Here is a 27,961-nt window from a genome sequence, read left to right as displayed (position 1 = left end):
AAAACCGATTTGTAGATTCTAAGATTCTTTGTGAACTCTATCATCTTAAGGTTATTGAATTTGAACTCTATGAAACAAGAAAATGATCAGTGTTTCGTTTGGTAGTTTGTTTAAATAAACATTGAAATCGCTGTTGAAGCCTAATTGTTGCTAACTGATAAACCGATAAACATTATTGTCGTTTTTCACAGAAGAAAGTAGCCAACATTTTGCAGTTGTTCCATATGAACTTTTGAGGTTAGGTCAAATTTAAACTGAGATTGCATAGTGCATTTAATTAAAAATTGCTCCACATACAGTACCATATAATAGTCACAGTAAAGCTAACCACGTTGGCTAAAAAGTCCAATCTGAATGTGCAACTCAGATTTAAACACATGAACTTCACCATGCAAGTCAATCATCATAGTTTTTAAAATCACTATTAAATTTTGTTAACGCCATGGCATGGTAAAACTAACTGCATAAAGTCACATTTTCTGATCATTGGGTAAAGTTATCATAGTTAAAGTCCAGTGTGAACAAGGCTTTAGACCACTGGTGATTCAGATTGAAGGAATTTTAGAGCTGTACAGTATGCACATTCTGATGATAACATTCTCAACATGATTAATTTCCAGATGCCAATCCATAATTGTATGTTATAAACTAATCAATAATAGCACAATTGCTGTGCATACCTTGCCATCAAACGTTATAAGTCATCCAAATTTATGCTAATTTATTCATAGGTCAGTTGATGTTGCAGCAGTTTAAAATCGTTTACTGGCCAATGGCATGAATTTCACGACATGTGCAGTACAGTAGGCACATGACATGTACAGTAGGCGCACAACATGCACAGTAGTCGCACAACATGTACAGTAGGCGCACGACATGTAGAGTAGGCGCACGACATGTAGAGTAGGCGCACGACATGTACAGTAGGCGCATGACATGTACAGTAGGCGCACGACATGTACAGTAGGCGCACGACAAGTACAGTAGGCGCACGACATGTACAGTAGGCGCATGACATGTACAGTAGGCGCATGACATGTACAGTAGGCGCACGACATGTACAGTAGGCGCACGACAAGTACAGTAGGCGCACGACATGTACAGTAGGCGCATGACATGTACAGTAGGCGCACGACATGTACAGTAAGCGCATGACATGTAGAGTAGGCGCACAACATGTACAGTAGGCGCACAATATACAGTAGACGCACATCATGTACAGTAGACGCACATCATGTACAGTAGGCGCACGACATGTACAGTAGGCGCACGACATGTACAGTAGGCGCACGACATAATACAGTAGGCGCACTACATGTACGCGCACGACATGTACAGTAGGCGCACCTATGACATTAGGTTACAAGTCTATGCAAGGCATGTGATCGGGATGTAATACAGTAGAGTCTTTCACACTTGCACACACTTCGTTTTTCTTGATGCGGATACACGCATACAGCACAAAATAAAAAAATTGATGCCTACTGTACTGTAGCTGTGTAGATTGGAGATATGAAAGACTCTTCAGTCAAAAAGTCCTAAATGTCGACATCTAAATGATGCGCAAATTTAGCGTACAAATACAGTAGAACCTGTGTTTTACGTACCCTGATTTTACGTTCCCTCGATTTTACGTACGCTTAAAATAACCGATGACGTCATCATTTTCTTACATTGAGGGCGCAATTTAACAACAACAAAGCACACACAAAGCCACAATCATGGCCGGCTGTGTGAGGAATTCTGCTGTGTGTGGGACAAGCTACGCACGTGCATTCCCCCTAAAGCAGCGACTGTTTTTATTGATAGAAAACAATTATATTTTACACTTTATTTAAACATCGCACAGCCTGTATTGTACTTTTCTAGTTAGGCCTCACATCTTGCTAGCCTGGCCTGAATAGTCTAGGCAAGGCCTAGGCCTAGCTAGTGACCACCTGCATACTGTACAGAAGTAGGCAAAAACGGCTAGCTACGATCTCTACGTATTTGGGGTCAATTTAAGGTCAACCTTGATTTTATGAATCCCTTGTTTTACGTACGCCTTTCGGTAAAATGAAGGTTCTACTGTAATGTATCCTGAAATCCTGGTCACGTATACCGTGTACGGTAACTTGAAATGTTGTTATTTTACAGACAAAGAAACATCTCGGGCAGCAGTGATGTCTTAACGAGCCCTTCTAATTCAAGGTAAGAACACTTCAATACTATTTATACTTGATCTTTTTGTATCTGAGGTCTAAAATAGTGCAGTTTTTAAAATCTGTTTTGTTGATTTAAAAAGATATTTTCATTCTCTTAAACATGATTTTCATATCAGTCTGTCCATAACAGAGTCTAGGACTAGCTTGGTTCTCACATACTTACAGCATGACCTGTTGACCTTGAAATAACAAGTTTGTGAACCAATAAATTTAGTTATGGACTAAAAATTCTTTTTTCTAAAATTACTAATTCTTGTAAACTTGTTTGATTGAGATTCTTTGTTTACAAACAATTATAATAAAATCAGTGAGTGGATGAGTAATAATTGTAAGATACACACCCTTAGTTATATTGTAATCATGTATTACATAATTGTAAAATGGAGAAATTTAAGGTGATCCCTAATTCTTAAACAGGTATACTGTAGGTTTTCCTGTTTACCTGAACTAAACAGGTACTGAAGGCATTGTTAGTACATAAAGTTATAATATAATCCTGTACTGTCAAATCTCCCAATACCAGACTCTCAAAAACCAGAAACTCTCATCACTTTTCTGAAGTTCAAACAGTCCTAAATTAATTTTTTACATTAAAAACATATTCCTAATACCACATTTTTTCCAGCGCAAAGGTGTCCGGTATTCGGAGAGTCGACTGTATTATTACGTATATTTTGTAAAATGGAGAAATTCAGATTTAAGGTGATCCCTAAATCTTAAACAGGTATACAGTAGGTTTTCCTCTTTACCTGAACTAAACAGGTACTGATATTGAAAGATGATGACTAACGATTATTAAAAGGGTCAGTGAATGAAAACAACCAGTAGTTGACTAAATTCTTTTTCAACCCCTTTTGTTGTAATTTGAGTGTGTCTTATTTCGTAGGTGACTAGTACCTTTAAGCCCACTGTTTTGTTGTTTTGGTTGTTGTGTCATTAACAACAATATTTATTCTAGCTAGTCATTTGTAGAGCCTATTTTATGGAAATTATCTAAATCTGAAATATCTTTGTAGGATTGTTCCTTTGTCATACAGTACTACCATTGTTTTATATGGATGGATAGTTACTGTAATTTAATCAAAATAAACATCAACAAGATTTTATTATTAGTTACAAACAAATAGCATTATACTTAATAGTTAAATATAAAATATGAAAATAAAAGTAATCTTTAATAATTAAGTTTAATTTAACTGGCCCACCGGGCAAGTATAAACCAGTTTTGTTAATGACACGAATTCCTTTTTTACTGGCCATTAACAAAAGTTTTAACATACGAAATTGTAAATAAAGCTTCACTGGCCAAAATGGGCTAGTTATTTACTGGCAAATTTTACAGGCCCATCGAGGCAGCCGTCCCGTACAAATTGAATGGTTTAGTGTGCCCTATCGGGTGAAAGACTTTTCATCATTAATCATTCTATTAAATTACCTAGATAATAATTGTTAAATTCAATGGCCCATCTACAGTATGAAATTTCACAGTGTGGATCAGTGATGTTATTCCTGTCCAGCCCTGTTTATCAGTCCTCGGTCGGTCAATATCGGGCAGAGACAAACATGTACCTTTTTTGTTTTGAGGTGTAAAAGGGTTGGAACGACTTTGTTTAATACGCGTGAATATTGACAACAATGACTTTGAACGTTGGACTCGGCTAAGTCTGTGTTCCCATTGATGTTGGTGGGAATTTATTGATGGATCAGATGGCACAGGATCGCGTGCGAATAAGCATAATTAATAATTTTGTTATTAATAATTTACATTTTTGTAATTGATATACTTTAGAGTTGATTGATTGATTGTCCCCAAAAGTAAAATAAACTTTGAAAAGTCATTTTATAAAGGTTAAAACAGGGACACAAATAATCATTGAATGTTTGTGTAATCTTATAATTAATAATTCTTGATTTGTAAAGAGCCTAGTGTTATGTAACCTCAAAGCGTGTACATATTATTACCCTGGTCAATTTTATCAAAAATGTATGGAATCGTATTCCCATAATGCAGCTAATAATCAACAAAGTTGTGTCTTGGCCTTGTGCTCATTTGTACACCTGGGTGTAGAGAGAGAGAGGCAAATGTAAAGTATTTTACCCAAGGATACAAGCAATGCGACGAGCGTTGGATTCAAACCCAGGATCTCACGATCAGTAGACCGAATGTCTAACACACTGCACCACTTGCCTTTACAATGGATGTATCACTTAAAAGGTATTAGTCCAGTCAAAAATCACCCTCACCATGGTATAAGAACGTACCCTAATAAAATTTCACCCGTAGGTTCTATGTATATAGGTAATAACATTTCTTGATGTTGCGTCTTGCAAAACTTGGGATTTTACGAGAAAATTAGACTTTTATACCTAATTTATAACCACCTCATGCCGTATTATTGTGTACAGCGAATGCGACGAAGCGTGACTTAAATTACGAGACGCCGTTAGCGCCCGTTGAAAAATGTATTAACAAAGCTAAAAACCTACAAAACTAATAGCTTATACAATGATTTAAATATAGTTTACAATAAATTGTATAATAAAATACATAACATATAGAGAAAACTCAAATATAAACTAAAATATTTACAGATATGTGTTTAAAAATGTACAAATCAAAATGGCCTTCCATAAAATAAAGTGCGCCCTCACGAGTCATACTTTTATCGGACTTGTATATGAATGGTTATACAAGGCATAAATGTACGAAACCCGATGCGGTTTATTAGTTATTGCCTTTTTTTTACGCAAGAGGCAGAATATTTTATTTTCACAAATTTATTTATATTTTTTATCATGGAAAAAAGGATTGTATATATTTAAACACATTACAACCTCCAGTATACCATCATGATGGATAAAGTGTATATTTGTATATCTGCTGGAGCGTAATGATTTACTAGTTCTGCTGGTTTTATTTTGGACATTTTTGTTTCCACAGCATTCCTTGCGTGGATATCACAATGCATTGCATATTTTGAACTGCCATTCGCGATTATAATCTTAATTAGAGTAAGAACCAATCATTTAAGGATAATCAATTACGCGTAGGCCTATACGAAAGATACTACCTCAAGTAGGCCTTTCACTTTCTTACAATTATTTAGAGCGTATCAAAGGGGCTGGTCGGGATTCGTCTAAATCAACATTTTTCATTTTCCCTTTTCACCCGCCGCCACCAACCACTTCCCCCACTACCAATGAGGAGGAGTTGCCGGTTTGATCCTCTCTGAATCCGTCTGGCCTCCACATCGTACCGATGTGTGAAGTTTGAGCCAATAAACGTCATTCATGACGATTCTTTAAGTATTCTAAAGTTAACGTATTTTCCCGTTTTTCCACCATTCACATTTCACTAAATAAAAGAGAGTGAGATGTGGGAGTGTGATGTAAGATTCGCGAGAAACGACAACATACTGTATTACCCAATTCTCCTTTTTTTAAGACGTGACGTAATAAATACATTCTAATATAAAGTTTTTTTGGTGGAGAGTAGTCCTACAATGATAATTATTATTGGACATTTTATACACAAAAGCATGTCATAAACGATTGGTTCACCTCCACGGCCTGACCTGAAAGTTCTAACTTGGGACGAGAAAGTAAAGTCTACAAAAAACTTTTTATATGCATTTATTTCAAATATTGTTTTCCGCCGAGTCCGACGCATTTTAATGAATTTGAATAATATTTATAAAGCTTCGAAGAACACTGTAGTTTAATTTGTTGGCTTATTCAATTGCTTATAAATGACGTTTTAAACTTAAAAGATGTAGGCTATTGTCCCAAAAAGTGAAGATGAAGATTAGTTAATTAAACGTAAAAGAATAACACAGCTTTGTTAATGCATTTTTCAATGGGCGCTAACGGCGTCTCGTAATTTCAGTCACGCTTCGTCGCATTCGCTGTACACAATAATACGACATGAGGCGGTTATAAATTGGGTATAAAAGTCTAATTTTCTCGTAAAATCCCAAGTTTTGCAAGACGCAACATCAAGAAATGTTATTACCTATATACGTAGAACCTACGGATGAAATTTTATTAGGGTACGTTCTTATACCATGGTGAGGGTGATTTTTGACTGGACTATATACCATTAGGTCTTGGATTGCAATACATTTGGTGGTACCAGTAACTTGTACTTTTTTAACCTCTCCCTACGCTCATTCATCAACACAGATAGCAAACTTGTCTTTCCATACACTCTTCCTGTTTCCTTCCGTTATATTGCTAAATGGTTGAACTATGAAAGTTAGATTTACACCTGGTGTAGTAGCGAACACAATAGGCATTATTACGCACATCAACTTTAATGTTATCAGTAATAATTATAGGCAATTAAATATAATTGATAAGAATCCTCTTTCGTAATGGTAATGAGTCCAAATTGCTAAACAGAGCAGAGGCAACACAACATCATATCCACAAACATTAATTGCTGTGCAGCTGGGTTTTTGTATATCTAGGTTATGGTAGAGAAGACGGGCCTTAAAATCCAACTTGTCCAAGGATGAAATATATTTAGGCTCATTGACAAACTGTACAACACTGTCATTTCTTTTCCCTGTTCAAAATGCCCTAATTAAAATGGGTTAAATTAGATTTCTCAGCAAATATATTAGTATAATAGAGGAAGCTTATTTTATGATTGGAGGTCTATCTAAAATTATGACATCACTGCTGTTATGTGGGCTAAATGCACTGTATGATATAATAGCTACAGACTTACAGATATAATTGAGTTGTTGGTGTTCAAATCCTACCATTAAAATTGTCTGAATTCATTTAACTAATTTGTTGTTTGATAATTGTTTGCGTGATAGTGATACACGAAATACTAAATTATAGTATAAATAATTTATAAATTGTGTCGGCAATCTTTTAGTATTACAAATAAATTTATAATTAACATGTTAATAATAATAAACAATGCATTTATATGTTTTGTTTTTATATATACTGTACCCACAGTACCAGTAAATGATATACTGTGTCGCCAACCATCAAATGACCTAGTTCTAGCCAAAGTAATAAAAACAATTCCACTTTGATTGATTTTAATTATGTCCTAATTTGTTAATGGGAGTGTACTGTACTGTATGTCAAGTTAGACGGATGCAAGTTTAACACTGACGTATCCTCATCATAATATGAGAGGTGCAAAAAGATTTATACAACATGGGAATCAAAACAATGTCACTCTGCAACATTCATGTTATTTAATTCAAAGTTTCTGTGAAAAGAATACTGCCCTAGCTTTTCCACTACATCCCGTAAAAAAGCCACCTTTTAACTGATCTTAAACAAGTTACAAAATGTCTAGACAACTTATCAAACCATAAAACAACTTAGGATACTGTATTCAAGTTGTTTTTTCACACACAACATTCATAACTTTGTTGTCTTATAATTGAACCATGTAACAGTTTCATTGCATGCAGTAAGACAATGTAGGCATATTCGTAGTACAAGTTGTGTATATTCCTTACTATTGTTTGATTTCACAATCAATAGAACTTTCTAGTGGTTTATTATAGAAGTTCAAAACAAAGTTTTTTTAATTCTATAGATTGACCTTTGACCTATTGTTTATGAAATGAGAATTTACAATAGAACTTAGAAAAGAAAAGACAACACATTGCTATAGTACAATTTTTGTATAAAGTAAACTCTCCCAAAACAGACTTACTTTGGACTTGCCCTAGTACTTTATTATTACTTTAGTCCCAAAGGTTAGAGGTTGGATTACAGTAACATATTTTTAACCTTTAACTTTCAAAAAAAAACATTCATCAATGTCAACTTTGTCATGGTCAAATATAATTTCTTAAATCTATGTATAATGTGTATAATATCCTCATTAATATATGTTGTAATTTAATTTAAAAATCATTTTTGTGTGTGAGCATGGTGTATTAATGAGATTATTATTAATAATTATTGATTCTGTAAGATTATTCAACATAAATTAAGGTATATTTTGAATTACTGTACATTATTAATTGTCTTTTGAATGTATATTGTCCCTTACCATGCAATTCAGCAGATTTGCTGCCAATTGGTTTGTTTTTAATAAAAAATAATAATAATAAAGAATAATAATTATACAGGTAATACTTCACTTTTTTTGTCATTACAACAATTTTGATTTTCCTTTGGTTTCTTTTTATTTGAATTTTTTTCTGCAAAATACAATATCAAAATCAGTATTGACACATGTGCCGCCGAAATATAAAGGTGTCTTTTTCCAATAAAGATTATTAGTATTAAATATTAAATTTGGTTTATTATTACAGTATTATAAAATTATAATAAATATTAAAGACCCCTTCCCTGCAATTTTGGACGTTTTTTGGAAAATAATACATATATATCACTTTAAAAACATTAAACCATGTCATTCCTTGTCTTAAATGTACGTTTTATGGTAAATTATGATAAAAAGTGAGAAACAATGCACTACCTAAGTAGCTCGCGGCGATCGACCTCTCGTGGACGGTCTTAGGCCTAGCCTAGCTAGGCTTAGTTTTGTAGGCCTAGCTGGTAAACATCGGTAACGTACGAACATCGTACGCGAGCTATATACCTAGCCTGACGTTGTATAGTTGCTGCATTAATTGTCTTTCTATTTTTGCCAGACTCCGTTGATACAAATTGGGGAAAACCCGGTATTTTCGCTGAAAAATTAGGAGTCTTCCATTTGTTTTGGCCTCACGATCGATCGAAAAGTGGGCGAATTACAGGTGAAAAACAAAAATATCAATCCGCGCGCAATGCATTTTGGGATTTATAGCGGGCCGCTATAATTATTAGAATCGGCTTATTTTTCACATTTTTAACCGTTTAAAGACGAAAAAAGTTATCGCAATAGGACCATATAGTATTATTTTTACATTAAATATAGTTTGTGATCTTAAATTAGATCTAAAAAACGTAGGGAATGGGGCTTTAATATAATGTCATATCACTACCATATTTGACAATATCACTACCATATTTGACAATATCACTACTGTACCATATTTGACAATATCACTACCATATTTTGGCACACATCACACTTTTTGTCAAATTTGAAAGGATTATATTATCGTTCTACATCATCTAAATTTAACTTACAAAATTTAAATACAGGTACGGTACTACAGTAAAACTACTACTAGAATTAGGTATCCCAATGAAGCGGATTTTCGTTACCGCGATTTTAACACGTTCGTGAAATTTCAAAAAGTGACGTGTCTTTGAAGTTAAAAATATACTATTTCTTATATACACATGTGAATAAAAATTATATGTCTGGAAAGATCTTGTTTAAGGGATTATTTTCATATATTTTTAATCTATGTTTATTAAATATTTTAATAGAAAACGCGAGTTAAAAATGAGGTACAAAAGCCGGCGAGCCGAAATCCGCGCGCTAAAAATAACTTTGGAAAACACCTACCCATTTTCAAAACACGATCGCACGAGGTCCATAATAGGTGGTGGAGTAATTTTTGTTGCATGTTATCAGGCTTTAAATACTCTTTATTTTGATATGTAAATCGGTTATTATTATTATGTACATCCGCCTCAAATGTCAATTTTAACGATAAAAATTGAATTTTTTAGTCTTTCTCATTATCAAAATCTGGCTAATTTAGTATTGAATTGAAGCTAATTTATATTTCTGTTTGATAAACCACATCGTTTTATTTGACTTTGCGTGGACCTCGTGCGAAGAGGCCAACAAGACCAACCACTGAGAAAAATAATCCCTACCATAAATATCAGTGTTTACCATTTTCCTTACGGGGGGGATTCAGTTCTCCGCTTATTACTAAATTACCGTCGCCCAGACAATGTGCATGGTATGCATGTATTAGCGCGTTAATTAATGATTGGATAACCCCTGCAGTGGACTGTTCCATTTTCTGAACTAGTCTTCGCCGCACACGAGGCATGTCGAAAAATGTCGCCTCTCATGGAATATTTGCTTCGAAACGTCAATTTTACCGATTTATTAAATTATTTAATAAGTGGAATATTTATAAATCTACTATATAAAGCAAGTACGTTAGGAAGAAATGTACCGAAGAAATTTAAGAAGCTTTGATTTTGCTATGCAGCGGCCGTAAGCCATTCTATGTAGGCGGCCGAAACGCGCTTTGGCCTGTGTTGCCGTTGTATGTCTACGCTGTTTCTAGGCCTAAATTTTATTCCGTATATTTCAATTCAAAGTGCAACTTTCGGTTAGAATTATTGAAAGGGAAATAAAATTAAACATGTTACAATTATACCATTGAGGTAATTACTTTGTTAAATAAAAAATTTCTTCCCGATATTTCTTAGGCAGAATTTTCGTCAGGCTTTTATTTAGACCTTAGCTAGGGGCCTATATAACTTAACTTGTAGTAGGCGCGGCCGAGTCTACGTTCGGCCCGGCGCTCCAAATGGAATCGAACACATAATAAGCACGGGCTTAATTCTTATTTTTGGCGGTTCGAAAATCAATTAAAATAATATATGATTATAAATATAACTTTAAATACTAGAATTATTAAAAAAATGTATACTTATGAAAAATAATATTTAATGAAAAGAAACAATACCCACACAGTTTTTTAACGCAATATTTTTTTTTTTCACATTTTAACATTTTTTAACAATATTTTGTTGTATTTCAGAATTACCTACCTGTCAATATAAATAACCTTACTAAAATACATATTACATTTTATGCAATGCAAAAAAAAAGAAGTTAATTCACACATTGGTTCAAAAGTTATGAATCATTTAAAGACAGGAACTTTTTGGGCATTTTTGAGACATTGGGAAAATCACGCGTAAAAAGCCCTCTGACGAATTTTGGAGGGCGATATCTAAAAAAAAAAATGTAGAGGACACCCAAAAAAAAAATATTCTTGTACAACTCTGTTGTATCTATGGGTTTGGAAAAAATAAGAACTTTAAAATTATTAGTATAAAAGTTATAACCCTTCAAAAATGGGTTCAAATATAATTAGAAAAAGTGCCATTTTTCAAGCAAAAATCACTGTTTTTTGGGCACTTTAACGGACCATAACTTTTGAATGGATAATCCGATTTTAATCATTTAAATTGCAAAAGTTTATGTTCAGTAAGTTCCTTCTGATTAACTGAAAGAAAAAGTACCATCATTAATTTGAATTTTTACATTGGGATACCTACTAGAATGCATTGTAAACTGTAGTTGTAACTGTATACCTCTTACAATACATGACTCAACATTTAAAAATTCTACCGGAGCACAACACTGTGGACAATGCAAAACACTTTAAATACAAAATTAGGTTAAAGCTCTAGACTTCACCTTGACATAAAAATGCTTTTAGTAAGTTGAAATAAAATCATGTTTAAGAGAATTGTTTGTGAAGGAGCCTGGCTGTTTTTACAGCTTGGCTGAGAAGCCTCGGGATATTGTCCAGTAGGCTCAAGGAAATATAAGTCTCTGTTGTTACTGCAGTTGTTTCATCTCAACACTGAAGTCAAATCACTTTATCAAACAGTCTTTTAATTGATCGAAAAACTATTGTTATTTCGATTTTATTCTTTATCTGAAGTATTTAAATTAGAGTGCATGTAGAATGTGTATTTGAATTTTGTGTAGTTTATCAGAAAGTTGCCGTTTTATTCATAACAAAATTGAATTTAGAAAATTTCCTTTGTTGAGCTTCTTGTTGTACCTTTAATTTTTAAAATCTTTTTCTTGTTTAAAAATACTTTTTACAGTCTATTTTGTGACTGTGTTACGAAAATAAATGAATGGCTCCCTATTGAGGGCACAGTTTGTGGGAAATACCATTTCTTAATAGGGATGCTCAACTGAATTAGTTTTTATTTGTATCCTCTCTTTGGAGCGATAGGGCTAAATTGTTGGTTATCCAGATAAGGTCAAGTTCAATATTGAATATCGAAACGTGGCAGGCTATATGGCGCTTGACCTTTGACAAGATCGCTGAAAATTTATAATTTAAATCTACGATACTTAGTATTGTATATTCAGGAATAGCTGCTCCATAGTCTCTTTGCTTTTCTTCCTTATATCTTATTCTTATTAACTCAAAATTATTTTTACTAACAAACATTACTATTTGTATGCCTAGTGTGTAAACATTATTGACATAATTTCATAAACATCTTCATGTCGTACAACTACTCGTAACATTTTTTCTCAACTTTCTATCATCTAAAAGTCGTAGTTAGTCATGCCTCGGGTCACATTCTATGGTCACCGTACAGGTAGGCTACTACATTAGTACTTCTATGAATGGATGACTAGCCGGTGACAATAACGCTAGTTGGTCATACCCAGTACCGTTTTGATTTTACGATCATTCGGGAAACCACCTCACGACCACTACCAACTACCAACACCACAAAAGCACCTACTGGTTTCTTCTTGTGCAGTGAAAAAACGGATTATGAAAATAGAAAAGTACAATGATTTCAAATCAAGTTAAAAATATTTTTTTAAAAATAAACCATAAATCATTTCATTTTGTAGCACACAGGGCAAATGTTTTTAATTGCAAGAGTGCCCAGGTCGCTTGATCGCCTTCAATATACAGCGCATCATAAGTCCAGTTTTAGATTTTAGTGGTGGCTTCAGAATTTAATATAATAGTCAATACAATTAACCTCATAAACTTTGGAAAAAAACCCATACAATATCAATAGTACTTCGACTGCAGTATTGTGCTGAATTAGGGCAGCACAATAAAGGGAAAAATTTCATTAAAAAATTTTGTTTAGCAATTTTGCTACAAACTGTTTTGTATAGCTTTTTGCTATGCTACACTGGCGAAAATGTTCCCTGCAATAACCATTGAAATCCCTCTTAAAAAGCACTTTGTCTAATTTTAAAGTCTATCAGAAGATAATGGAATACAACAATACTACAATAGGTAGAATAAGTATTGTTTATGAAGTAATAAGTGGATTTGTATTTAAAACTTTCTTTTTCATAAATGGGTCCTCACAACAAATTACAAAAATAAACGGTCTTATTCTTAGAAATGATTTTAAAAAAACCTGGTAATGATACAGGACACACCTTTTACTGCAGTACCCAATAAACAGTTTATTTGATAAGGGTGTCCAATGAAATAGGGATGTCCCCTGAATATATGGACATGATAGTGTCTATCACTACCATGTTTCGGCATATCACTACCATATTTCGGCATATCACACTTTTTTTGTCAAACTAGTTTGATAATGTAGACACAGCTTAAGTCTACTTCTTTGTGCTGAAAAAATGCTTTGATGATAGTATAGCATATGTGTGAATAATTAGGATACACAACACATTTTGTTTTATATAATTTAATATTTATAATGTACTGTATACGGTAATGAAGTTACAACTTATACTGGCACCTTGTTTTAGTATACAATCATTAATAAACAGCATAGCATAGTGCTGAATCACAGTGAGTAGGGTTTGGTAGTTTAATGCTAAAAGCTAATTGTGGGCGAACAATTGATGTACTGGTTAGAAAGGTAAAATACTAAACTATTGTAAAAATATTGTATTTAATATTTATTTAATTAATTGGATAACTGTATGTAAAAAAAAAAGATAATTTACTAAAACAAAAATGATTAATTAATTCATGGGTTTAAAGATGTACGGTAATATCTGAAAAGTGAACAACCTACAGTACCGTTGGGTAATCCTAGATGTTTGGATTCAATTTAATAAAAAGCTGTAAAAATCTGTGTAAATGAAGATTTCTAGTTTTGTGTTTTGTTCCTAACTTGCATGGATAAACCGACATTGGCCCTTCTTTCTTTTACAGAAGAAAATAACTTGAAACTTATTTCAATCTTTAAACTCCCCTCCAAGATAGTGGTATCATCCACAGTGTCTGACTTTAGGATTGCTCATTGATGCCTTCAATTACTCTACTTATTTTCTACGCATTACATTATATACAGATAGTAAAATAATAAATGACCAAATTTGCTAAAAAAATTAAATTAAAATCCGACAAAAAAAAAATTGATTTAAAAAAAAAAAAATAACAATGAAAAGAATTAAAAACTGAAAATATTGAAATCGGGGCACAAAAAAAACATTTGAGTGTAGGAGAATAAACTGGTTTATATTGAAATAGCACACAAAGTTATATCATGCTATAAAAATATGTTATTCACAAACAATTATATCTGCGCTTTTAAAGTGTATTCAACTCAAGTGCTAATTTACATCCCATGCAATTTCATAATTTTTTGTCTTGATTGTGAGGAGATGGAAATTAAATGAGATTGGATTTAGTAATATTCTTTGTTGTGAAACCTTTATAGTATTCCCGTAGGAACACACGTAAAGTCACCTCGTTCATGTGCAGCCTAGAATTTTGTATAAAAATAGATTTAGTTTATGGTTTTTTATTGTCATGTTTTTTACATTTCTGTACTCTTTATTTAATGTAATAATTCTCTCATATGATATTCAAATGGAAATCATAAATATTATAAAATCAGGACTCATTTTGTAAAATATAAGAAAACTCATTTTGTTTTGCTGTTTTTATTATTAAATCATCTTTCGTAACGTTGCATTTAAATATATGATGTACATTTTAGAAGATTAATTACATTAATCTGATACTGATTAAAAATACTATAAGAATCTAGCTAGGGGCAAAAGTCTATTGAAGTATTGAATTTTAGTATATTTTTTATTGTGTGTTTTGGCAATTAAATTCAATAAGAGTGGGCAAAGTTTTATTGGAAAAGAATGATAATATAGAAATATATTCACATGAAAAAATGTTATTTTTTAGAATTCATTATTTATTGATGCGTATGTTCTATTTTTGTTCGCCGATCGTTAAAGAGAAATTTAAAATGATTATCCTTTTGTTTAGAATTATTTGAAGGTCATCAAATAGTAAATTGTTATCCTTAAATACAGTAGTATTAATAATAATAGCACACTAAGATGAGAACTAGATTTAATTCGTCACTATGACGAATTATAGGTTATATGCATTGATTTAAATAAAGATAATTGATTTTTAAAAGATATATTGATTGATTGATTTTCTCAGAATCTTTAATTATTTATAATAAATGATAGGACCTTGCTAACGCGAACACCATAGCCGGTATCACAATCCGATCAAAGATCCCTCTGCGTATAATGTCATAAACCGCATTTGTTGTTACATAATAATAAAGACATAAAGTAACTTTTTATCTAGATTTCATTATAAATCATGTGTATAATCTATACACTAAGAAATAAATTTGAACAAACAATACGGATAATAAAAAAAAAATCTTATTTCGTTTCCCAAGGTGAGACTCGAACTCGGTACCTTGAATGGCATAGACACGAGCACAGCCCATCGAGCCATACACAACTGACTAAAAGTTGGAGAAAAATTCCTCCGTGTATTTACTATGCAGTAACCACTTTGGTGCAGATAGATTATTACATACCGCAATGGATTATAATGTTTTACTATGATGACATCTTTAAAAATTGAAAAAAATGATGCACTGTCAAACTATATACTTTTAACTTTAATATATGAACTTCTTAAGGAAGAAAGTTAATGTTAAGTTTGTTATTTTGGCCTAAGAAAATGTTATAATTTGTTTGATTGTCGAAATTAATTTTGTTAAATTTAATATGCCATTAATGATGACTTAATCAACTTTTGTTCTTCTAATTTCATAATAAATCATACATATGATACATACACTTCAAGAAAATTAAATAAAAAATAGGTGTTCCCGAGCATTCTAACGATATATATTAATTTTAAAATTTAGCATATTTTCACCATTTTGTTAACTTACACGTGCGTAGCCTGTCACTTTTGACGTGCTCGTATAACGCTGTTTCGCATTGAAAAGTGAATAAAATATGATGATATTATTAAAGAAAGGTTATACAACATTAATCGGACAAAAACAGTGCGCATTAACGTTTGACGCGCAGTGCACGTGCAAAAATCTGCGCACTCATGGCAATTTTTTAAACGCTTAAAATTGCCTGAAACGTATTCTAATTTCATCGAAAATAAATTCTGACAATTTTCAACATTCTAAGCGCGCGTACGCATGCGTTATATGCGCTACGCACGTAATTGTATTGCCATATGATGAAATATGACCTGAAATTTATGAGTACCAAATTTTGTTTAAAAGTGATTCATGCTTGTGAAGATATGATTACAAACGTGATTTCGTTAAATCGCGCGTAGACCGCGTAATGTTTGATTGCGCACCCTGAAAACATAACCACATCGATTCCTGGCCATAAGGAATATACTCTGAAAAATTGACTTAGATAGATGAAACTGATATCAAGATAATTCACGGACAAAATAGTGCTAAGGAAAGAATAAATAAAGAAATAAATCAAGATTCTGACAGAATCAAGAGGTTATATGCATATCATGCATATAACCTAATGATGGAGACAATGGCTTAAGAAGAGAGAAAGCATGGAATGAGTTTACACATCACTATGCTGTGTTGTTTTATTTCCATTGGGTTGCTGCATGTCATACAAAAATCCACTCCAAAAATTGTTTGACACAGCAACATCTTAGATGAACTTATTTATAATCATAAAACAATTTTGATTTTTTAAATTGTTTGAGTGTCAGTTACAGTCACTATAAAACTTATGCGACAACAAAAATATAATGTGCCCATATATGGACACAATGACCATATTTGGGCACTCTTTTTTGTCAATCTAGTGTAGACAGAGCTTTAGAATAGTTAAGATATTATACATTAATATAATGGCTGTCAACCTAGAACAAATTGTCATTGCTGTTTTTTTCTTTCATTTCAGGGCAGAGAAATCTCGCTATGCCGCTAAAATGCGACGCGATAAAGAAGGAGTGGAGATTGCTGCTCTCTCCAAACTCCTTCCGTTTCCGGAGGAAATCACTTCAAAGTTGGACAAAGGTTCCATAATTCGTCTTGCTACGAGTTACCTCCGAATTAAAAAGTTTTCACAAAAAGGTATGTGATGTTTATATTATCAAAGCAATTTAACAACAGGATGCTGAGCTCCTGAGATCAAAGGGTTTATCTGTGGCTGCAACACGATCAGTTCCAAGCCCCTTAACAGACACCGTGCCACTGAGAATATGTACATAGTACAGTACTGTTGGTATTTTTCACAGCCATACATAAGATCAAAGGACTGTTACGAGTTCCTACAGTATCTTGGCAAGGCGAGCTCAGTGTCCTGTTGTTTGATTGCCTTGATTTTATCAACTTTTTTTTTGGTATTGGTGGTAGGGCGGTGTGGTTTACGGATTAGTTCATTATCGAATGTCATCTTTTAAAAAAATAATCAAAATCAATGAAATGTATTGGTAGGATAGGGTTTCCCGATTAGTCTATTATTAAATAGATGATGAGTGTTAAATAATTTGTTGATCTTTTAAAAAGAAAATCAAATCAAAATTTGCATATATTTGATTCCTTTATTTTGTATTGTACTTGTCCCTTGGGGATTATAGGCTATTGTCGGGTTTATCCCTGTAAGTACATAGCACTCACAGACTACTAACACCACTGGCTTAATTATGGCATAATTTAAAACTTAAAAGTGGGTCATTCCTACAAGAAAGTTTATGCACCAAGGACTGATTATCAATTATGGTTTAACAATTCCTCTTATATTGTTTACCTGAATTTTGTTTTTGTTTACCTTGCATGAGCTGTTGTTTATTCTGAAAATGTGTCATTGTTTACATTATGATATTGTTCATTGGAATGCAGATAATCAAAGTAAAATGATATCATACAATATTATACTAGCCATGGCATACTTTAAAAGAACAAAACACAATGTACTGTAAATTGAAACTTATACAAAATTTAATCATAATAGTATTAAACAGTATATTTAAACAGTTTCAAGACAAAACAATTTAAAGTGGAGCTCCACCCAGAAAATTACTATTTTTCATACATTTCAACTATTATTTAAAAATATCATCCCCCATACTTCATATTTTTTTGAATTTTTTTTCAATGAGTACGAGTTTCTTGAAAATCATGCCTTTTTGCGTTTTGGGGGGATACCTTGTAATTTCCTATTCTTTTACATGCAAAAGGGGGGTATATTTGAATAATCCTAAAAAATTAATTTCTTCACTAAAAAAAAAATTTTTAATGTAGTTTTATGTAATTTTTCCAGATCTTTCTATTTCTGGTATAGTTATCGCGTATACATTGCGCAATTTTGCGTAAATAGACACTTTACCCCGTTCGGGTCCAATTGGGTTTTTTATTTTGCTAGGGAGTATGATCACGTGACATTTTTCACAATCACACTACTGCAGCTGGCGATCTGTTATTTTGTCGCGATGTTATTTTTGACGGGCAAAAAGTATATTAAAACATTCTGAATGTGACCCTATCATGTTTCACAGTGTAATAATGTGATTATGAGACTTATTACTAAAATGTCAAATCTAACGAGATTTGAGAAAGATGTGGCTATATATTCAAAAAAGCTAGGCCTAGGCCTACTAGAGTGTAGGTATGTACCGATGCTGCTTGGGCTCCAGCTGCTAGGCTGATACTCAGCAGTGAAGTTTGTTCTGCTGTCACCCAACCTCAGCCTACCCATATGGGCCATGATAGGGTGCCTGAATAGTTGCTTTTTAGTCAGGCCTAAGCTTCCACATCGCTTTACTACTCTTGTTCTGTATAGGATTTTGTGTTTCACAATTCTAACGTGCGAGAAAACCCAGGAATGATAAATGGGGCGAAACGACCAAGAATTTTCAAACCCATGAATGCATATAGCCTAGGCCTAGACAAAAAATTAAAGGCTAGCTAGGCTGAGCAGACGGCTTAGCTAGGCCTAGCTTAAAGTTAATAAACAATCTGATAAGATTATTATGCTGTTGTTGTACAGTGCAAATCATGAGGTTACAATACATGTAAATTATACCAGGGAGTTGCTCCCTGATTATACTGACATTTTTATCGGAAATATTACTTAGGCCTAAACAAATCGTATAAAATGTATTCCCCATTTTTCGACACATAATTTACCAAAGGGGAGACATTCCACCCATGCGTTCACCGGCGACTAAATCGCGTCAGTTGCTAAGTGTAACGCGTTTCGCGACGTATTGTAAACTAATAACGCCTAAGTTACTGAAAAAGTGTAATGTATTAAAAAACACTATTTTCTGACCGATTTTTTAGAAATGAGTTTTTGGGAAATATTTCCGTATTTTCCCTGTTTTTTTTATGTAATCACTTTCAATTAAACATACTTAAACATAATATAAGCTGAGAAAGTCTGAGTGTACAGTAGCTCCACTTTAAATCTTGAATCATTGCTTTGACACTGTAGCCCTTCCCACCAAAGTTCATCAATGTTTTAAAGCTCAGGTACAGGCATGAATTTTAAATATAATATCTGGGTAATTGTACATAAATAAAATATTTGTAACAGAAATCAAGATGAAAAACCATGAATTTTCCCTAATATGGTCAAATACAAAATTTGGCAAAATTCTGCCAAAAAAACCAGGAAGACTTTTTTTCAGTAGTTAGGTAGTTAACATAATGTAATAACATGTCTGGTGACTCCCTAGAAGGTGAAAAAAGATGGTGGATATACGGTGGATAATTTTTGCTATAGCATGTAAATAAAATTCTGAAGTTGAATAAAAATAACAGAAATGTAAAATTCAAGTTATATTACCTATATTTAGTCATCTGATAACATTTTTTACCACACCGTTTATTTTTCATAGCTTTTTAAAATGCCTCTCTATTTTCAAAATTTGTGTACAAAAGAATAGAGATTTTACTGTGTAATTTGAACTATCCCCCCACTGATTTGAAAGTGCTAATTTTCAAAAAGCTCCTGCAACACAAATAAAATTCCAAAAATTATGAAACATAGGGGAAATTATAGATCGATAATTATTGGAATGTATGATCAATAGAAATTTTTTGCCCGCACCCTGGCCTTTAAGGCTTTCCCTTTTCTTACTCCTCCCCACCCCACCACATAATAATAGTTATTTACTATACATTGACTTTAACATTAATTATTAGGTTATAAAAGATTGTGAAGGGAAAAAACTAATGGCTATTTTTAATAGCTTTGATCTCAAATACATTAAAGGGGGACCCCTCTGGGACCAAACAAAGGGTCCACTTTATCTCATTTCTATGTCTTCTGAATAGGAGTTGGCCTTGTTACCTCTTATTATTTTCATGGGAAAGTGTCCCCTTAATAGAGGTGTCCCCTGAATAATGGTGTCTGGTTCTACTGTGTTTTGTGTGAAACCATTTTTCATTATTTAGATTAACAAATTTGTACCTGTATTTCAATATTATATAATGAACCATTTGTACTTGTTTCAATAACCTCTCTCTACTCCAGTATTACAACAAAATGGGCTTGGCCAATTTCTCTCTTACAATAATACTTATCTAAATACAGTACATAGAATCGTAAAAAAAAAAACCCCCATCTGCAGTATCATCTGTCATCACATTCCTTCCATGAAACAGGGGTAGAATTTCTCTCCTTTTGTGCTTTAAATATCAGCTATGCTGTGTGTTGTTTGCACGCCCAAAGGTAATGCGCTGTATACACAAGGTCTGGTACACATTGTGCGGTTGTACTTACCCTGATAAGGGATACGGGTCAGTGACCTCTAACCAGCAGTTGCTCTCACTATTATTAAATGGCTGTTTTTTTATTTCACGTCTTATAAATAATTTAACCATTTCTGGTTTTTAAACTTTTGTAAGGTACTTTAACACAAAAAAAAACACATATAAGCTCTGTCTACACTATATAACTAGTTTGACAAAAAAAAGTGTGATGTGCCCAAATATGATAGTGATGTTAAAATAGGGTACTGATAATATGACATCATCGTGTCCATATTGGCACATCACACTTTTTTGTCATTTAATAGTGTAGACATAAGTTTAAACATTATTTTGACTTTTTAAATAATTTCTTTGTCATTTCTGTTTTATAAATTAATTTGTCTAATATTGTTTTAATTTTTAGAAGGAAATGCACTTCTAGATGAACTGAAAACGAAATCAGAAACAAGGGCTATCACTGCCCAGGGAGAGGATAATGATAGCGAAAGACTTTTGAAGAGTCTATCGGGAAATGAAGAAGGGGGCGCCCTTATGCTTGAGGTAATGTTAAAAATGTGTATGGACGATACATACAGTACAACAGTATTCATGTTGTACTGCTGGTACTAAATGGCGCTCCTCCCTTAACCCTCTTGGTGACTGAAGCTAAATAAAGTGTCAACAAGTTTTAGAATGAAACAGTGTTATTTGTCTTTATACACAGGCACAGATTAACCTTTATATAAATTATCCCTAATCCCATATTATTATTACCCCTAATCCACAATTCTGAAATGATTACTAACTTTGGATTAACTTGGCAAACATCCCATTCACACACAAAATGTATAAAACTGATCACAAATGAAAAAAAATGTGAAACCAACCTTATGGTGCAAAATGATTTTTTTTTTTCAAAAATGCTCCAAGCAAAATATGTTAATATTGTTAATTTTGTAATTAAAATAATACGTATTGTTTAAAGTAATAGAAGTTTATATCTTTAGAATATAAAACAAATTAAACGTTCATGGCATTGTTTTCCTAGTTTTCTCTATTATGATGTTGTTTTACAAAATGTCTCTTTTAATATTCTAAAATAGCACGCAATAATCCACTCTTCCAGTTAGCCTCGCGCAACAGATTTTATTTTTAACTTGATGATCTTAAAATGGCACTCGAGTTTGTTCATTACAAAACAACGTAATTTGCATAATTCAGCTTTAAAAATATTCTTTACAATCAAAATCTCTTATCAGATTTGTTTAAGAAATAAAATAAAAAGTATTACTTTGAAATGGGTCAGATTTTTGTGATACCTGGATGAAATGATTGTGAAATTTCATTGGTTTCGTTTGAAAGGCATTGTGTTAACAATTGTATAAAGTACTGTACATTTCAAATAATTCTATTTTTAGCAAACAACAAAGGTATTCAGCACCTAGAGAGTTTCTATTATACTCGGTTATTTTCAACCAAGAATTACTATAATTTATTTTTTTTATTTTTTGCCACGTTTTCAATTAAGTCGTGTGGCTGTTCAAAATTCACTCTTTAGGCAAAGAGAAAATTAAAAAATTATCCTAAGAGAAAATTGAAAAATTTTCTTAAGTAAAACACTTTAATGGGAATCCCTAAATATTAATATCCATTTTAATTACCCAATTTTAAGCTTACTCTAAGGTGCTCACCCAATCCAATTACAACACCCGTCCAAAAAAAAACTGCAAAAACTACCTAAAGTGCCATTTTAATTTCTCTCACTCCACTTTAAATTGTGCAATCGTTAGACTAGCCATTCTACTGTACATCTCTGATACTGTACACACAAAGTATTTGTTTTTAATGTCATATAAAAATAAAATAACTTTATATAATCACCTTTGTTCTGATTTTAGTTTCATTGTTTAACACTATGTTTTAATTATTGATGTTGTAACATACATATTTTATTTATGCAAATATCTTTAGCAATGATGTCAAAATTATTCTACTCCATCCAATAGCTATATTTGTTACTGCAGTAAATATGAATTTAAGGCAATTAACAATTAACACTAACAGTGTGTATAATAATTTCTAATTAATTGTATAAACATGTTAAACAGTAAACAAAATGTAGTTACTGCAGTAACTGCAGTAGAATAATTTTGTCATGGTTCCTTAAGTAATTTGATGAACTTCTTTGAGATATTAAAAATAAATTTTTCTTTCTTTCAAACTATTTAGGCGCTTAACGGTTTTGTCATCTTTATTTCTCGGAAAGGTCGCATCCTTTTCGTGTCTGAAAGCGTTGCCAAACATCTCGGCATCAACCAGGTAAGTTAGACAATGATTACGTAGAAATAAGATATGAAGACGCTCCAGGGCTAGTATCATTTTCAGAACATCTTGCTAGCAAATTAAGAAATGTCGGAGTTCATTGTCCTATTGACATCTTTAATAACTTTGGTAACTTGGTACATGTATGCTATGCTTTGCTGCCTAATTTGTCATGTTATAGGCACAGGAACTGGAGACAGGGGGATTTAATGATATCTGCCTAACAAAAAAAAATTAAAGATATTAAATGAAACATGCCCAATGTAAAACAATTCTGAGTCTTCTCGGATAAGGACTATAAACTGTAGGTCCAGTGTATACAGTTTAACATATGTGCACTTTAAAGAACCTAGTACAGTACATCATTCAAGACAAATAGGGGGTTACCCCGGTGAACTGGTCCACAAAATAGCCCCTGTTACCACCAGTAATAGTTAGCCACATGTGTGTAAAAGACATAAAATAAAATTTAAATGTATACCGATGTATGGGACTCTTTTTTTGCGACAGATTGTTGGCTTAGAATCATCCTTTACTCTATTATTAATTTCACCAGCCGCTACCTCCCACCTTACAAAAAAATTTAAATAATGATAATACTTGTTTCCAAACCTCAATGTGAACTGGATTGAATTGAATAGCAAATTTGTATTGCAATATTTTTAGCTTTTTGCGAAAACTATCTGCTGTCTCGGTCTTCAGTGTAAATAGTGCATCCTTTAGTGTTTTCATTTTCAATTCAGTCTTTATTTATACAATTCATATTCCCATACTTAAGCTCTGTCTACACTATCAAACTTTATGCCAATATATGGACATATTGATGTCATATCACCACCATATTTTGGGAACATCACACTTTTTTTTGCAAACTAATTTGATAGTGTAGACAGAGCTTTAGTTTAGTCTCTCTTGTCTATCTCCATTTTGCTACCGGTAAAAGCTGCAGTAGGGTAGATATTTTTTTTAAAATACACTATGGATTATTTTGACAATTTTCACCTTGTCAACAAGACCAAAATAGCATGTTTACTGCTATATTAAATAGAAAAGGTAACAAACATTTAAATAAAAATGCAAATTTGACCTTTAGGCCTATCTAGTTAGATGACCTTTAGGTACAGTATACTCTGAGTACTATAAGTAAAACACTATTTTTCAAGCCCTGTTAAATGTCTTTAGACTTTAAAGCCCCATTCCCTACGTTTTTTAGATCTAATTTAAGATCACAAACTATATTTAATGTAAAAATAATACTATATGGTCCTATTGCGATAACTTTTTTCGTCTTTAAACGGTTAAAAATGTGAAAAATAAGTCGATTCTAATAATTATAGCGGCCCGCTATAAATCCCAAAATGCATTGCGCGCGGATTGATATTTTTGTTTTTCACCTGTAATTCGCCCACTTTTCGATCGATCGTGAGGCCAAAACAAATGGAAGACTCCTAACTTTTCAGCGAAAATACCGGGTTTTCCCCAATTTGTATCAACGGAGTCTGGCAAAAATAGAAAGACAATTAATGCAGCAACTATACAACGTCAGGCTAGGTATATAGCTCGCGTACGATGTTCGTACGTTACCGATGTTTACCAGCTACAGTACAGATAAAAACTACTGCAACATTTGCCACGCGTAGGTAACGTAGTCTACGCGTGGCGGGTGCGTGGCGGTTGCGTGGCGTAGCATTCGTAGTGCATAGGCTACGCGTAGCATTCGTAGCCTACGTTGTGATCAACTGTGTGTGGGAATTTCCCAAACTCAACTGTGTACAAGTACATCGTCGACGGCTAGCAGGCTACGAAAAGTTCGAATAAATAGAAATCATACGATTGTTTCGCCAATACAATAATATCATCATCATTATTAAACATACTTGAAATTCAAATTTTTCTAAAGAAAATAGCAATTAAAATTGCTCAAAGCCTAGGCCAGACGCGAAAAGTCAAATTAACTAGGCCTACTGCTGACTGCTGTACATTCACCATCGCCGGCCAGGCAGTAGTGTACAAAATTAATTGATGACGGGCCGTTATTATGACTACCTTCCATAGTAATAGTATTAGTAGTAGGCCTAAAATTACAAGTTAATTTTTTATAAGTAATTAATACAGTACTCAGTATGTTTCATTTAAACAAAAAATATCCAGGCTTGGAACTGTCGTAACTGTACATCAAACTCCATTATTAGCTATTGTAACAACAACCTGCAGCAGAGGATCGGTGGAGGGTCAAGTTCAGGTCGTTTAAAACATCGTCATCAACAGAGAGGAGGATCGGAGGACGCATAACATGTGCTTGCCTGATCTTGTTTTTTTTTTTTTTAGTCATGCGCGATAATAAATTAGATAGTATTTAAATAAATGTTATTTTAGTTATAAATAAAAATAAATTATAATTAACATTTTAGTGTTAGGAAATATGCAAGACTTTATTTAATAAAAGTTGAACTTCACTAAATTGAAGGTTAAACAAAACATAAAAGTACAGTTCAGAGAGAGTATCCATCCGCGGATCATAAACACGTGGATATAAACACACTGGGCGAATGAATTACGAATGGAGTGATCCGTCTCGATTTCCGTTGGAACAAAAATAATATCGTATTTGTATTCTATTATTTTGACATTTACAGTATTTAAACAATCCATATTATCCCATAGTACTAAATAAGCGTAACATTTCATTTAAACGCAATTTTAAAACGAAACATCGTTCATTATATAGCCTAGTAAACAAACATAGTTCAAACAGTAGATTAGTACTGCGCGATACACACACGTGGGTAAACAGCAGCTTCACGACGGCGAAAACTGTCGTATCGAGGAAATATCCTTCTGTCACCTAGCTAGGCTATACCACATTATTTCACATTTTCACGCCATGTACATCGTATTTAACGCTTGTACACAGTATGGATTATCATACAGTACTACTACTAAGTAGGCCTATATCTATAGGCGTACCACATATTTTAAAATTAAACTGTCGGTAGGTACGCCGGTAACCCTACCTTTTTAGCTAGCTAGCTAGGCCTAGTCGGAGGCCATTTCACACAAACAGACGACGACCGCCGTCCGATCGGTGATAGATGTACACTTGTTCTTCTTTCATAAAAATAAATGTCCCATTTTAACACAACACACAGTAATTAATACTAATATTAGTACATTTATTATTACTTCACAGTAATTAACTCGCATTTTAAATTTGATGAAAACTAGTATTCAAATTAATTAACTAATTCCGTGTGTGGTGCATGCAGCACAGTACACAATAATCTGAACATTGGGATTTCCCCTCCTAGCTCTCGCTTCGTAGGCTACGCGTAGACTACGCGTAGGATGTTAGCTTGCGTAGATTACGCCACGCGAAACCTACGAAGTTGCCACGCGTACGAAACGTAGTCTACGCGTCCAAATGTTGCAGTATTTATTATCTGTACTGTAGGCCTACAAAACTAAGCCTAGCTAGGCTAGGCCTAAGACCGTCCACGAGAGGTCGATCGCCGCGAGCTACTTACTGTAGGTAGTGCATTGTTTCTCACTTTTTATCATAATTTACCATAAAACGTACATTTAAGACAAGGAATGACATGGTTTAATGTTTTTAAAGTGATATACTGTATATGTATTATTTTCCAAAAAACGTCTAAAATTGCAGGGAAGGGGTCTTTAAGCAAGTCCGGATTTTTGGCATGACAGTTGAACCATTAATAAATTAAATTTTTGAGTTAATTTTTGAGTGTTTGATTTTGGAAGAGTTGACTGTATTTGAACTTTGTCCATGTCATACAATGTCATTATAAATGTTGGCATTTTAATGTCTTTCATAATTTGTTATGATCAATAATAAAATTTATTTCATAAAAATAAAATAAGATACAATGATGATAAAGGACTGAGCTTGTCTGTACATCAATAAATTAACAATTTAAACAAAATAATTTTTCACATTTTTTTATTGATCTAGTAGTAGTAGTAGTACAGTACAGATAATAAATACTGCAACATTTGGACGCGTAGACTACGTTTCGTACGCGTGGCAACTTCGTAGGTTTCGCGTGGCGTAATCTACGCAAGCTAACATGCTACGCGTAGTCTACGCGTAGCCTACGAAGCGAGAGCTAGGATGGGAAATCCCAATGTTCAGATTATTGTGTACTGTGCTGCATGCACCACACACGGAATTAGTTAATTTGAATACTAGTTTTCATCAAATTTAAAATGCGAGTTAATTACTGTGAAGTAATAATAAATGTATTAATATTAGTATTAATTACTGTGTGTTGTGTTAAAATGGGACATTTATTGTTATGAAAGAAGAACAAGTGTACATCTATCACCGATCGGACGGCGGTCGTCGTCTGTTTGTGTGAAATGGCCTCCGACTAGGCCTAGCTAGCTAGCTAAAAAGGTAAGGTTACCGGCGTACCTACCGACAGTTTAATTTTAAAATATGTGGTACGCCTATAGATATAGGCCTACTTAGTAGTACTGTATGATAATCCATACTGTGTACAAGCGTTAAATACGATGTACATGGCGTGAAAATGTGAAATAATGTGGTATATAGCCTAGGTGACAGAAGGATATTTCCTCGATACGACAGTTTTCGCCGTCGTGAAGCTGCCGTTTACCCACGTGTGTGTATCGCGCAGTACTAATCTACTGTTTGAACTATGTTTGTTTACTAGGCTATATAATGAACGATCATGTTTCGTTTTAAAATTGCGTTTAAATGAAATGTTACGCTTATTTAGTACTATGGGATGGATGGATTGTTTAAA

At 33.1% G+C, this 27,961-nt stretch overlaps 1 protein-coding gene across 1 annotated transcript in view; it reads left to right on the top strand.

The window, feature by feature from the left end:
- Positions 1-27,961, top strand: part of LOC140060246 (uncharacterized) — a 68,378-nt gene that overhangs the window by 7,312 nt on the left and 33,105 nt on the right. The window contains exons 2-5 of the mRNA XM_072106378.1: positions 2,137-2,190; positions 17,053-17,225; positions 21,274-21,410; positions 23,079-23,168. Coding sequence (XP_071962479.1) covers positions 2,137-2,190; positions 17,053-17,225; positions 21,274-21,410; positions 23,079-23,168 — 454 coding nt within the window. The remainder of the gene's footprint in view (positions 1-2,136; positions 2,191-17,052; positions 17,226-21,273; positions 21,411-23,078; positions 23,169-27,961) is intronic.

The sequence above is a fragment of the Antedon mediterranea genome, chromosome 10 (assembly GCF_964355755.1).
Source record: "Antedon mediterranea chromosome 10, ecAntMedi1.1, whole genome shotgun sequence".
NCBI classification, from domain to species: domain Eukaryota; kingdom Metazoa; phylum Echinodermata; class Crinoidea; order Comatulida; family Antedonidae; genus Antedon; species Antedon mediterranea.
The sequence above is the reverse complement of the archived record's forward strand: the minus strand, read 5'-3'. Positions and strand labels throughout refer to the sequence as shown.